The 15120-nt window shown below is 48.0% G+C and overlaps 1 protein-coding gene across 1 annotated transcript in view; it reads right to left on the reverse strand.

The window, feature by feature from the left end:
• The window catches only part of COP8 (Proteasome component (PCI) domain protein), a 60009-nt gene extending 45523 nt beyond the window's left edge, over positions 1–14486 (reverse strand). Inside the window, exons 1-2 of the mRNA XM_086526765.1 lie at positions 14280–14486; positions 13857–14008 (exon numbers count right to left, since the gene is read on the reverse strand). Of these exons, the coding sequence (XP_086382891.1) occupies positions 13857–14008; positions 14280–14421 (294 nt within the window). The 5' untranslated portion in view covers positions 14422–14486. The remainder of the gene's footprint in view (positions 1–13856; positions 14009–14279) is intronic.
• Between the last annotated feature and the right edge of the window lie 634 nt (positions 14487–15120).

Raw genomic sequence — 15120 nt, forward strand, 5'->3', positions numbered from 1 at the left:
AGTCTGGGGGTGTCACCGCAAACTTGGCCAGTGGCCACAAAGTCTGCAGCAAATCTGTAACTCCAAGTTCTCCCATGTGGTGAGAGAACTCGAGAACCTGTGTATGCAACCATCCCACCATTGAGTCAAGGGACCACTCTGTCTCGGCCCTACCACAAAGGGGGAAGGAGAAACCAATTGCTGAGTCCAAGGCCTCTGTCCCCCTAGCGGCGAGGAACAAAGCATGGACCCTGAAGCAGGCTACCTCGTGGTCTGCTGCGGAATCGCCGAGAAAGCGAGTGAACCCGTAGTCGAAGAAATCCCAGCGGCGTCGGAGGTCAATGCTCGTCAGACCACGAGGGATAGCTGCAAGGGAAGATGTCTGAATCTGCAAAGGGGGCCGCAAGAAGGGCTGACCCTCTCTCGCTAGGCGACTCGTGGCAAAGGCGCTGCCAAGAGATCTCCTAGCCGCCAGCGAGAGACCACTCTCCTGAGTCAACTGTGGAACTGGAGCAGGAGGGGGGGGGAGAAGGGGGGGGGGGGAGGAGCGGGGTGGGGCGACAAGGGTAGAGGGGCGAGGTGGGGAGTGGACGGGAGCAGAGGGCAGGGGGGAGGATGAGGAGGAGGAGGGGAACTCTGAAAGGGGGGGCGGCTGGCGAGGGTGAAGCGGAGGTGGAGGCTTGCGTAGGGGGCTCCTCCTGCTCAAGAGGACCAAAGCGGTTTCCCGTGGGAACCCACTGCTGCTGAGTAGGCACCTGAGGGCCACTCTGAGTGCCAGGCTGTCGCTGTGGCCCTTGGCGTCGACGGCCACGGGCCTGCTGCCACCCCTCCTCCGCTGGAGCCCCAAGCTCAGAGGGTGGCTCTGAATCTGTGCGCTGTGCCGCTGGCTGTGGCTGCGGCCCAGCCTTGGCAGGCTGTGGCTGTGGCTGAGGCTGAGGTGCAGGTCGTTGCCTCCTCCGTGGAAAGGCCTTCGCTAGGTGGCCCATCTGTCTGCAAATGAAGCACTGGTTCGGGAGGCCCGAGTACTCCACACTCTGTCTAAACCAACCCCCACTCACCCGAGGCAGAAGGATGACCTTCGGGAGCGTGTGGGTATTTCTGACCAAAACTCGAACTGAGGGGATGCTGCCGTACGAGGTGTCTACAGGACACTCCCGATGGCGGAGCCAATCCTGGAAAGAAGTGGTAGGTACTCCCTCCGTAAACCCGGAAAGCAGACTGAGATGGGGATGTCTGCCTCCTCTACTAGCACATCCGAAGTCGGGTCAAAACCATGTCGCCACTGTCGAAAGTGGGCGCGTGATGCTCGGATGGCCAATGGACTCATAGCTATGACCTTGGAAGCCATCTCGAAGGTCTCGAACTCGATCTGGTAGTACCCCCATCCGAGAATCTGGACATCCAAGATCTTGCCCACCTCTGCGAGAAGGCAGGTCTGGAGAAGGTCTCGCAGCTCTCCTCTGCTAGGACGGGTGTCGAGAATTTTGCAGATGACCGAAGTCGCCTGCAAATGCTCTATCTCAGCGGCTAGGCTCGCTTGCTCTGTCGGCCATAGAGCAAGTCGAATGGTGGGCTCAGCGGGGTCGGGCGAGGGGGCTTCTGGCGAGTCCCTCTGTGGCGAAGCTGGAGCCTCCATCTGTGTCTACTGCTGTGTCATAAGAAGAGGTGAACGGGCGGACGCTGCAATCAGGCACAGGAGACACTGCCCCAAAAACGAAGCACTGCCGAGGAGGCCGAACTGCAACGGATGACGAGGAGAAACCGAGGCGGGGGGTAGAGGAGGGGGTGATGGGGGGGGGCGGAGGGCAAGCAGCGGGCGGGCTGAAGGCAGTGCGGGCGGGCTGGGGGCGGCACAGGATGACAGGCAGCGGGGCAGTGGGGGAGGGGGGAGAGGCAGAGAGCTGAGGAGGGGAGGGAAGGGGGGGGAGTGAAGCAAGAAGTGTGCAGGTGGGCAGCAGTAGCGAGCTCGCGTCCCATGCACTTGGATCGGAAAAATCCTTTCTGCTCTTTTGATCAAGGAGTTAGCTTCTCCTTTCTGCTCTTTTGATCAAGGAGTTAGCTTCTCCTTTCGTCCATATCGGAACTCTTGATATTCCGACGTAGTAAAATTAGCCATCACACCCATACCGTACTCATCTTCCACGGGTGTCTTGATGCACTAAAATTACATACCAGGCAATCTCATCCACTTAGGAATATTCAATAATTGGCACATCACAATGCAACACAAATGCTCACATACGCATGTTACAAGACATAGAAACATAAAGCCGCCAATGAACACTCCCCCCGCAAATAACCATCCAGGTCTGGGCCATGAGCTGTTCAATGACTCCCTCATCACTCCTCCCGCAAATAACCTAAATTGGTCCAGGCCATGAGAGATAGAGGCCTTTTACAACCAAACGCCCCCCAGACCGTAGCCTGCGTCGTTTGGAGGTGCCGAGAGTAACCACTGCTCAGACTTCTTAATACTCCCTCCGTAAATAACCATGCAGGTCCGGACCATGAGTAACAACAACAATACTCCCCCCGCAAATAACCACAAGGGTCCGCGCCATGAGTAACAACAACAATACTCTCCCCGTAAATAACCACAAGGATCCGGGCCATGAGTAACAACAACAATACTCCCCCCGTAAATAACCACAAGGGTCCGGGCCATGAGTATGAACAAGCATTCTCAAACATCTTTTCTACTCCACTCGGGAGTAAAATCACCAATCATTGAAACCAGTATTAAAACCAGAGTCAAACGGTTCAAATCGGCACCAAGACAGGTTCAAAACAGATACCATCTATTTCAAACAGATTCCAAACAAGATCAAACAGAAGTCAAACTTAAAAGCAATCTCGACATCAATCGAGCTCGAAAAATCGACTGACTTTCCATCCTGGAACCTGCACCAAAAATTACGGTTAGGTTCATTCCGTAAGGTCATAGCCAAGCACAGCATGGTCCATCAACTCTTGGACAGACAGTGTTTCTTTGGCGGATGGTAGTCCCAAGATAGCAATCACATTGTACCTCCAAGGTCATCTGCTCGTGAAGAGACATCTACTGAGAGATGTCGAGAAATTTCAAGTTATAATCTGCTAAGGTTTCCATGACAAGCATTTCAGGATACCCCACTCTGCCAGAAGTTGCACTCTGAAGGAAGATGTCAAAAACCATATAACTTCGAGCAAAAACAAATTTCTTGAAAGCTTGCCAAGTACTTGGAGTATGCTGCTTGGTAGCTATAGACATCAACATCTGCATGGCACTGCTTCTGAGAAAAACAGTAACTTGAAACAAATCTGGATCCTTCTCTTGCAAGTGATCTTAATTGGCTTATGCCTTGTAAGACATGAGCGATGAAGACGGGAGCGCGCCCGATGCGCGATGAAGTAAGGGTGGGAGTGGCTAGTAAGTCCGGGTTGGAGAGCGAAGATCCCTCAAATAAAATTCCAACAGCTCTATCTGCTCTTTTGTAAGACAGGTATGCTTTCAGAAAAGCACACGCCTGATGCTCTGATACCACTGTCACAAGGCGGGGACCACGTGCCAATAGAAAAGAACAGACTGAACAAACTTTTAGCACTTCAATTACAACTGAACTGAAAGAGAGAGACGACACGCGACACGGAGTGGCGAAATTCCACCCCGGAGAGTATTGGCCCCAAACCTTTGCGCCCCTTTTGTTATTTCTTTATATTGCATCAACACAGTACAAGCCGATACTCCAGACTCTGACCTTCTCCAGGAAGCATGCCAGAGAATGAGCCCTAACCTTATATTTAAAGGCCCTTGGCCTAAAAAGCAGTTAGAGTTAAAAACCTTTAAAACTCAAAAGCTTCTCGTCCAAAAAGCAATGCCAAAAGCTATCAGCGTAATTTACAGAAATCCGTACAACCTGCCACGTCGTCAGCCAGCGCAAAACGCGAAAATCCGTACAGCCTGCAACGTCATCATGCCAATGTAATTTTCAAAAATCTGCCACGTCATCAATTTTTGCGTGTTTTTGGGTCCTACTTTATTTTCATCCTTTATGTCACTTGGGGTCCCATCGGACGGGGTCCCCATAAGTTGGGAGGACTTCTTCTGTTACTTGTTCTTCTTAGGGTTTAGGCCCCTCGACCGACATCTGTAAGTTGGCTCCATTCTTTAAGCTTTGACACGTCAGCAGTTTGTCACAGTCTGTGCTAGTTTGCCCGCTTCCAAAGGTTTTTTGAAGCTCAATGAGGTTCGGGAAGATAGAGGAGAGCATGTGAAGCTAGCAGGTAGTGACTGCTTGTCAATCGGATGCTCGATCAGTGAGTTACAACTAGGTAAAGGGTTCTATTGCCAGCTAGAAGTTGCCATATGTTTTTTGGTGGTTTTGATTGCCTGCATTGGAGGGCTTGGCGAAGTCGAAATGTAGCCGAGACAGGTGAGGTAGAGGCTGGCAATGCCAACTTTGAGGAGAATTTCCTTGTTCCGAGATTGGAGCTTCAGGCATGACATGACCATGCAAAGATGTTGACATAAAAAAAGATTTTTTTGAAGTTTGTGGTGGTGATTTTTGAAGGCTTTGGAGGTGAAGGCATGGCGACCTGCCACGTGTCAGCATATTGGTCCCATATGCAAAGCCAGCAAAGAGGAACGCATGGTATAAAGCCCTAGAGAGCGCCATTTGAAGGCATCGAGCAAGGAGGGAGCTCGTGCCACGTGGAGCCCCGAAGGTGTTGGCTATGGAGTTCTTTGGTTGATGCTGCGTGTGGCCGTGCAAGGGCGACGCGCGGTGGTTTTGGTGGCCATTGACGACGGCGGTGGGCATGATGACGTGGCAGTGTCATGGGGTCGTGTCCCACGCCAAATATTTTTTGAGGGAGGCCTTGGGGAGCAACGACGGCGTGGGAGGATAAGGGGAGAGAAAGATCCCGAGGCCCGTAAGGGGCGGTTCTCACAGAGATGGAAATGGAAAGGGCCAATGTGTCCAAGCCCCATGCAAGAGGTGCTAAATAAGGGCTGCCAAGTGTTGGGCAATGCACAAAGAATACCAAAAGGGGCTCAGTTGTCTGCACGAGCCAATAAATACCAAAGTTTTTTTTTTTTTTATGCTTTGTAAAATCTTTTATAGGAGAGGATGCACACATTTTTGAAAGGGCTTTTGGCCGGATTGTCTTTTGGTGCCGTTTTGCTCCGCTGTTGAGCATCGAACATGTCAGACTTACACTACTGTTGCACCACAGGTCTAGGGCATACTTGTACGGCTAGTATGTCTCCGGGCTGGGAACCCATAGTCTAGGTTGCTCCTAGTCCAGCCGCTCGAGTTTTGGGGCCGGGCGCCCTCATATATTTCCATATATCATTTTCTTGTTGGGTCGGGGGGGAGGGGGGTGTTATATCAGGCCTTGGGCACCTATTTATAGGGCGAAGGGGGTACCAACTTCCATCATACTGATTGTACTAAGGGTCTTCTGCTCATGGTAGTCATGGGGGGCTGATCGCCCCCTCTTCACCATCTCTAGCGTTTGTCTACTGCCTCTCTCTCCTCTCTCACGCTTCCGCACATGCGCACTCTCACATGGTATCAGCAGCTTCAGGCTCTCCATGGGACCAGCGCTTCACCATCAGCATGAGGTTTTCCTCCAAAGGGACCAGATCAGCCAGCTATCCAGCTTCTAAGGCCTAGCGCTAGCCTTTGTGCAACTTTCCGTTGCGGGAAACTCCTTCAAGAGACCTAGCATTTTTCAACCTTCTAGCGTTTTTGGATCTGGCTTCCGTTTTGCTGCTTCAAGACATGATCAACATGTCCCCTTGCAGGTACCACCCTCCTTGTAACAAAAACGTCCCAGATCGGCACCAGATTTGCTTGGTGTTTTTAGGCAAGATCTGCGTTTTTGGGACAGCTTGCGTTTTTTGGACCTTGCTGCGTCTTTTGGTTTGCTGCTGCGTTTTCAGCAGAGGTGGGCGCTAGGCAATTGCCCTCTACAAATCTTGCCTACATCACCGGCTTGGCATCCGGTGGCTTGCCGGCCCGTATCCTCTCCATTTCCACCAGATTTCAGCCATATACCACTGCTGTTTTCTCTGTTTCCAGCCCACTTGGGGTTGTGTGTCACAAGACGGGGCACCACGTGCCAATAGAAAAGAACAGACTGAACAAACTATTAGCACTTCAATAACAATTGAACTCAAAGAGAGAGAGGACACACGACACGGGATGGCGGAATTCCACCCTAGAGAGTATTGGCCCCAAACTTGCGCCCCTTTCGGTATTTCTTTATATCAACACAGTACAAGCCGGTACTCCATGCTCTGCACATTCTCCCATAAGTGTGTCAGAGAATGAGCCCTAGCCTCATATTTAAAGGCCCTTGGCCATTTAAAGCAGTTTACATGAAAAGCTTTAAACTCAAAAGCAACTGGTCAAAAAGTGCCAAAAGCTGCCAGCACGTTTTGCGGAAATTTGTACAGTTGCCGCGTCATCAACGTAAAACGCGAAAATTCGTACCACTGCCACGTCATCACTGTCAACGGAGATTGCAGGAATCCGTACACTTGCCACGTCAACATGCCAGTGTGAAATCCGGGATTCCGTACTGCTTTCCCATGCCATCAGTTCCCCACGCAATTCTTCTTCTGCTTCTTCTAGGGTATAGGCCCCTCGGCCGGGATCCGCAAGTCAGCTCCGTTCTTCAGTGGCTTGACACGTTAGCAATTTGTGACATCCCCCCTTCTTGAAAGAGAATAAACGTCCGCGATTATAGCATATCTGCAAAACAACTCAAGTTAGCTCGAAGATTTCTGAGTGACATTCTGAGGGACAATCCCTTTGCTTTTTTTTTGGTTATGGAGTTCGCTTCTCCTTATGGCTTTTTTAGAAGTTGGCTTCTCCTTTCGTCCAAATCGAAACTCTTGATATTCCGGCGTAGTAAAATTAGCCATCACACCCAGATCGCACCGAACTTCCACGGGTGTCTTGATGCACTAAAATTACATACGCAAGCAATCTCATCCAATTTTGAAAATTCAATGGTTGGCATATCACAATGCAACACAAATGCTCACATATGCATGTTACATACACAACAAACAGCGTCGCTGAGCACTCCCCCGAGACAAACGGTCTGCGGTATGAAGCTACTCAATGACTACCTAGTCACTCCCACCACAAATAACCTAAAAAAGGTCCGGCTCTTATACCACTATCACAAGACGGGCACCACGTGCCGATAGAAAAGAACAAACTAAACAGACTTTTAGCACTTCAAGAACTACTGAACTGAGACACACACACAGAGAGAGAGAGAGAGAGAGAGAGAGAGAGAGAGAGACAACACGCGACAGAAAGTGACGGAATTCCACCCCAGAGAGTATTGGCCCCAAACCTTTGTGCCCCTTTCGGTATTTCTTTATATTGCATCATCAATGTACAAGCACGTACTCCACGCTTAGCACCTTCTCACAGAAGTGTGTCAGAGAATGAGCCCTAGCCTCATATTTAAAGGCCCTTGGCCATTAAAAGCAGTTTACATGAAAAGCTTTAAACTCAAAAGCAGCTGGTCAAAAAGTGCCAAAAGTTGCCAACGCGTTTTGCAAAAATCCGTACAATTGCCATGTCATCAACCTAAAACGCGAAAATCCGTACAATTGCCACGTCAGCACTGTCAATGGAGATTGCGAAAAATCCGTACAGTTGCCACGTCAACATGCAAGCGTGAAACCCAGGATTCCGTACAGCTTTGCCACGTCATTAGTTTCCCACGCAATCCTTCTTCTGCTTCTTCTAGGGTTTAGGCCCCTCGACCGGGATCCGCAAGTCGGCTCCATTCTTCAGTGGCTTGACACGTAAGCAATTTCCCCCCTTCTTGAAAGAGACTAATCGTCCGCGATTTCAACATATCTGCAAAACAACTCAAGTTAGCTCAAAGATTTCCGAGAGACATTCTGAGGAACAATCCGTTTGCTTTTTTTTGGTTAAGGAGTTGGCTTCTCTTTTCGGCTCTTTTGTTAAGGAGTTTGCTTCTCCTTTCGTCCAGATCGAAACTCTTGATATTCCGGCGTAGTAAAATTAGCCATAACACCCAGTCCGCACTGATCTTCCGCGGGTGTCTTGATGCACTAAAATTATATACCCAGGCACTCTCATCCAATTAGGAATATTCAGTGGTTGACACATCACATTTCTACAACTACCCTGGGTTTTATTTAAAGAGGGAGGGAATGTCACGATTGTGACTATGTTGCCGTATTACATACACTCCTAGTTGCAGATACGCAAAGTGCCATGCCAAGGAGAACCCCTACGCTTGGATGGTCACGACCCTTCGTTCAAGAGACGTGCCTCTTCACCAAAAGCCACACTCCTTTGACGATTGGTCACACCCCTTTGCTCTACGGGTGCGACTCTGCGCCCAATGGTTGCAGCTCTTCGCCGAAAGGATGTGTCTTTACGTATAAAGTCATGTCTCTTCACCAAGAGACATGTCTTTTCATTTGTGTCTCTGTCTCCTATATAAGGAGCCCTTGTAGTACATTCTATAAATCAACACAGAGTCTTGTTTTTTAGTACAGTTCAAGTTTCTTAAGTCTTAATCATGAGTTTAAGTAATTAATGAAGGATTAGCAACTAGAATCCTTAAACAAAACCCTACGACAGAACTTAAAAATCCCCTAATATGGAGAACTGTCAGAAAGAGGGCCTGGGAAGGCAGGGTGCAATTGGGAAAGAAACGTAGGGCGGCAGAAACCAAATGGCTAGGGAACTTAGCCAAACCCTGAGCTAAACATAATTGGAGAATCCCGACATGAGAAAACAACCTCACACTAGTTGGGCACAGCCACAAAACAACCCTCAGTCCCTAACACCTATCCCTGGGAGAAATTGGGACAGACTGGAAGAATCCATGAACTCTTAACACCCCCTCTTAGCTCCTTAAAAGGAAGTCGGACCAAGAAGCTGGAGTGAGCAATCTACAACTGGAAAGAGAGGGTTTTGTGGACGAGGATATTTGCTACAAACTCTGCAGTATACGATCCAACTTGCTACCCCCGAGAGACGTCTGGGCAGTAAAATGTTGTCCGCTAACAGTGAATCAAGCTCTATCAAGAATCTCCTCAACTCAACCGCCTCACAAGTCGCACAACCAGCATCTGCAAGAGTTATTTTTTATGAACGCTCCAAGAGAATGTATCAAAACATAGGGTAAAGGCATAAACTACTAGTATCCAGATCATTTCTCAACTCTAGAATGCTCCACCCTCGAGGAAAGAGACAGAAATATGCACCTCCGGTATACCACATGCCAGAATCTCCAAGCTGCTACGGGAAGTTCGAAGAATGGGACAACCAAAGCTAATGAGAAATCAATTGTCCGATGATGAAAAACCAAAGAACTACACCAACCACCATATACAATGATGAACTGCAAACTGTATCTAAAGGAACTTTATCCGAACTGAGAGTGAAACTACTATCTAATTTGCATCTGTCTTAAACACATTCCGAGAGAACAAACATCCAGCAGAAAGGAACACACATCAATACTGAGACTGTAGCTAACATGACAAGGAGCCCCTGCACCCAGGCTTTGCAAGAGAAAAACAAGGTGCTATAGAAAGTCACCAAATAAACTGTCAATCTTGTTCGCTGCACATGGAACCACTGGTACTGAAAGGAAGTAGTCCGCGGAAACTGACTCCCAAATTGGCTGGAGAAACACTCGAACCAAGAATAATTGTCATAACTCTCCAACAGTCTCTACCTGTGTAACTGGATCACCCGAGGTAGGTGAATCCGAAAGAAAATATACATGTGGAACTTGGAACCAAATCTGGTTCTCCTAGACTATGTGCAAACCTGTCATCCAAAGGATCCAAAGGTGGTTGCTTCGTCTTTCTGATCTATGGTGTGACGGTTGCTCTTCTTCGTGCATCCGAGTCCTTGTCTTCCACATTGATCCCTAGAGACTGTATCATTTAGGACACATCTACTTCCCTTATCCTTAGACCGACATGTTATTTCATTAAGGTGGATAGTGGTCCTTCTTGGACTACGAACCAGTTACAGTTACTATGTGCAAACCTGTCATCCAAAGGATCTGTAGTCGAACATCAAGACTACTGCACATAGAAGGTTGCAAACCTGTCTCAAAACTGTTGCTAACTAGCTCACGAAAGATCGTAAATTGTCCCACAACTGATACTAACAAGCTCACAAAAGGGCAAAGGATTGATCCAACCTGTAGGGACACACTACCATTGTGGAAGAAGTGAACATGGAGATAGGAGAAGTCCACACTCCAACAAAACCTCCTTACTAGTGTCATTGTCGGCTAAGGGTCTGGCACCACATGCTTCACCTCTAAACCCCAACCACGGAAGTGGGATGATCAAACAAGAAGTGGTTCCAAAGATAGAAATATCCCCCTCTGCCTATCAAAGCCAACTCCAACACAAGCACTAGAACATGCACCTCAACTGCTACATGCCGCATGAGCAAGAGTCACTTGAAGCCAAAACTGGAACTTCCATCCTTAGATGGACAAGAGAAAATCAAAGAACATCCTCTGCTTCAAGAAGGAAAGAGATCCCCCTCTGTGAAACGAATGAGGAGAGAGGATCTCCCGGCTACACAGACCGCCTACAGATACACGTCGGACGAACCACCCGACCAAAGCCACCATCCGGTAGCTCCCCCGTGATGGGGCCAACGTCCGAGGACGTAGGCATGCACCTGTAAGACCAAGCGTCCCATACCACCCGGCCTCACCTCCTCGAGGTGACCTCGCGCACTCCTAGCCTCACGGGCTAACCACAGGCACTCTGCCGATGGGGGTCGATAACCCCAAATGAGGCCTTGGCCTCCCTTTTATAATAATGGCCGGCCACACTGGCCGTGTTCACACTACGTCCACCTGGACACTGGACGTCCATCCCGACGACATCTGGGCTAGATCCCCTCTCCTGTGAGCGAGACATAACACTCTGTCATCCACAATCTGGTACAAAAGTGCAATTGAATTATCAACCTACTACCCATCGGATACCTCTGTCGCCAATTCCAAGAAAGACGTGCATTTGCAAAAGGCACAACAAATCTGCCAATCCATCTCCTCGAAGAAAACACAGCCATAGAAACCTACTCGAAAAGTGTTGAAGAAGATCCTACTGTTGTCCAAACACTTCTCTCTAATGAATAAGCTGGAAATGAATAGCTCCCCCTCTGGACCCAACCCCCCCATGCATGCTCCCCTTGCCGGAAGGCAAGGCAACATGACTTTATCAAGGAAAAGCAAAGCGATACACCACTGGTACACATCCTACAACCTCCATCGGGTTCCCCTCGGTGAAGAGAGGTCGAGGTAAACAAGGGTAAAGCCGGGGAAGCCGTAAACGAGGATCCAAGGCCTCCACATACTCAAATCTACCCCATATTGGAGAAAACCAGGAAAAACCAGCAAGCTTCTTCTCTCTCAATCAAGTCCAAAACGGTATCGGATCAGCCAAATTCGAGCATCCAAGGTGGTCGTGCCATTTAAAGCTCTAATACCATGTCAAAGGTGGCAGCGGTAAATGCAATGAAGAGAAGAACTCGCTCGTGATCCAATGAACACCTCAACTCCAATCTAGAACACCTGCAATGCCAAACACTTGAAGAAGGCACCTATAGAGAAGAGACATCACTGAGGTAGAAAGAGACAGGAAATCTGAGAGAGAGAGAGAGAGAGAGAGAGAGAGAGAGAGAGAGATCTGGGAAAGGCTCTCCATGCTCATAACAAGCTGCTCGTACAACTGACCAAGGGTGGCCCTAGCATATATCTCACATGCCTCATGGCTAGACCCGAGGTACACACAACTACGACTGCTACTAACACTGCCAACCGCTCTGCACACGAGACCACTGACACAGCCTCAACATGGGCATCCAACCCTAAGATGCTCCTCCTACTGACACCTACCCAAATATGGGGAGAGAGATCTACATGCCTCAAGACTAGCCATGTATGGCTGCCCTCTAGATGGCTGAATATCTCTACTCTCCTAGGCCCGCACCGTCATCAAGATGCTCTGCCTATGCCTGGGATCGCACACGAGGGTGTCCTGAGGAGAAAACGCAAGGCTGGATCTGCTGTTCATGCCCGCATGCTGCCCACATCACATGCCAAAAACGCTACCCTGCTGCCTGCCAAAAACGCTAGGCTGGACCTAATGAAAACGCTAGCAAATCTGGTCTCCCCACGGCTGTGGCAAAGAGCTGCTCACAAGGGCACCCTACTCGGCTGCTCAGCAATGCCTCAAGGTGCTCCCCCAGAGACCTACATATAGGCCCCTCCTGGCTGCAAAATCTCAAACCCCACAACAGGGGTAAAAAGCCCCTAATAGGGAGAACTGTCAGAAAGAGGGCCTGGGAAGGCAGGGAGCAACTGGGAAAAAAACCTAGGGTGGCAAGAACCTACATGGATAGCGAACTTAGCCAAAACCCTGAGCTAAACATGACTGGAGGATCCCGACATGAGAAAACAACTTCACACTGGCCGGGCACAGCCACAAAACAACCCTCACTCCCTAACACCTATCCCTGGGAGAAACTGGGACCGACTGGAAGAATCCAGAGAGATGCCAGAACTCTTAACACGTGCGGAGGTGCTAACGTGGCACTACTGCTGATGTGGCAATTCTTTTAAGGGTGTTGGTAATTGACCAGCATTATTCACGCCAATATTTCATATGCTTGTATAAGCGGCATTTGATTTAGAGTTGCCTTTTGGCAAGGTGCCTATAAATTAAAGGGTAGGGCCTCAATTGTAACTCAAAACTTCAAGGTGGGTTCATACGGAACAATTGTATTTGCAACAAAGTCACAAATTTTTAATAAAATAAAGAAATACCACCCAAGGCACCTATTTGGGGGCCAAACTTTGCGTCCTATCAAGCATGCAGAGTTTCTTTTCTATTTTCAGTTGTTTAAGATCTATTTACGTTGGCGCATGGCATCAGCAAGTCGACGGTTACAGTACAATAAAGAGCTCTTAGAGGTGATTCATGCTTTGAGTTATTATTTGCTTGGTGTAGACACTACAATGCACACTGATCATCAAAGTTGTAATATTTATTGTCTTAACTGAAAATGTCCAACAAGCAGACGAAATGGGTAAATTTTTGTCACAAAATCACCCCATATGGGTTATGTAAATAGCAGATGTTTTACGTGCTTTTGGGACCCAATGGCTATAAATTGAGGCTAGGGGCACAAGTTTAACTCTGATCATATGTGCTATGACAAACCACGGGCACTGCCCAAGACCTATGATCAGAGAATGACCTCACAAGGCTGCCCAGGAGATGACCCTCAAAACTAACGGGAAATTGGACCAAATTCCGTCCAGTAAAGGAATGTAAAGCAGCATCAATGACCATAGTGTCCTCCTCCATTATCTCCAGGTAACAGGCTCATGGGTTACTTGGGCGGCACTTGAACAGGAAAAAGACCGCAAATAGACAGGTCAGATGAAGCTGAATGAGCTATGTCAAAGAAGTGGACTAGACTGGAGTGAGCTTTGAAGGAACACCAAAGGGAGATGTTCTCTCTGTGTCTCTACCAGCATGCACCAATGACCATTGCTTCTGCAGCACTCCAGAGTCCATCCAAGTATTCCTCTTGAACACTTCAACGAAAAAATCTGGAGTGCATGTGGCCTACCAAGATCGGTTCCATGCACAACAACTACAGCTTCGTATAAACCAAAAGAAGCAGCAGATTATTTTAGGCTGCTACAAATGAAATCAAGCCTAAGTGTGGAAAGGTCTTTGCAAGACTTAGAACGTTGAAAATTAGACACCAATCTTCTTTCAACCCTTGAGCCTCCCTCAATATGTATTCCAGAAAATCCATGCAAACATTACTAACTTGTTCTTCAAAGGAGACTACTCGAGGCTGAATCTGCATCAGAGCATACTGAGCAACCTCCTTATGAGCTTCTGGATCCAGTTTTACAAGATCCTGAGCAAAAGTCTGCAGTAGTTGCCTGGATGCAACCAAAGGAACTTCATCGGAAACCACTGCAAAGCATCAAGATACAAGAGCTTCAACAAACAGCACAAGCTTTGTCACTTCTTGGGGATACGGGAATCTATCCTAGAGAGACAATTTTTTATAAGGACCGACAGAATCATACAAATTCTGCATAAGAGAAAAAAAAACCTCACCCTGTGTACTAAAAAACTCTCTCTCTACCTCTCTCTCTCTCTCTCTCTCTCTCTCTCTCTCTCTCTCAAACACACGCACGCAGACGTAAACTTCTCACTCGCGCAGAATAACGGTTGAGCTTACTGTGATCAACGAAGGCCTTGGCATGGGAGACATTGTTCGTGGAGATGATGGAGGAGAGTAGTAGTTTATACTGTTCGATCTTATGCCGCTGATCAGAGATGGCAGCAGCAGCTTTCAAGGCGCTCTTGATGTCTGCGGCCATGGCGATGGACGTCTTGGTTGTTGCAGGGGCTTTTGCGTTAGAATTGGAAGACGCTACTAAGAAAGAACTAGTCTTGCTTGGCGGGCCTTGCTATATAACATCTATAGAATATAATAGGACATGCAAATTGACTTTTGACAGCTAACACTGAAGGGAACAAGAGCAAAACTAATTAATTGGGAAGGAGGGCATTGCGTGAAATGGATATACACTCCGATGACCAAGCACTACTATGATACACCACATGCATTCACTACTTGTGTATTCACTATTGTAATACATCACATACATTTGGCAAGCAGACCGTATGCAAAAATTTGTGTGTAACTCACTTGCAGATGTTGGTCGACATTGAGTGTATAGTTCTGAAAATGAGATCCAAATAAACCACAACAAAGGAAGTAATGCAGAAAATTCTAAAACAAGCAAGTAGATAAAGCATGAATGAATTACAACAATAAATGAGGTACTTTACTCACCTGCAATGTTGTACTCTTGTTTTTTGATTGTCCAATCAACAGTCCGATATGTGAGTCAAGCTACAATAAAATTAGTGTGAGTAGTTAAACATATCGTCTTGCAATGAAACGTCACACTGAAAGTGCAAAGTATATTGTGCACGTCATATAGAGGTGCCATCCAAAGGTATGGTGGAGAGCTGGCAATGTGGTCTCTCCAAAAAATTATAAGAAACGGCAG

The sequence above is a fragment of the Adiantum capillus-veneris genome, chromosome 13, assembly GCF_014529385.1.
Source record: "Adiantum capillus-veneris isolate H3 chromosome 13, ASM1452938v2, whole genome shotgun sequence".
In the NCBI taxonomy this organism is placed as follows: domain Eukaryota; kingdom Viridiplantae; phylum Streptophyta; class Polypodiopsida; order Polypodiales; family Pteridaceae; genus Adiantum; species Adiantum capillus-veneris.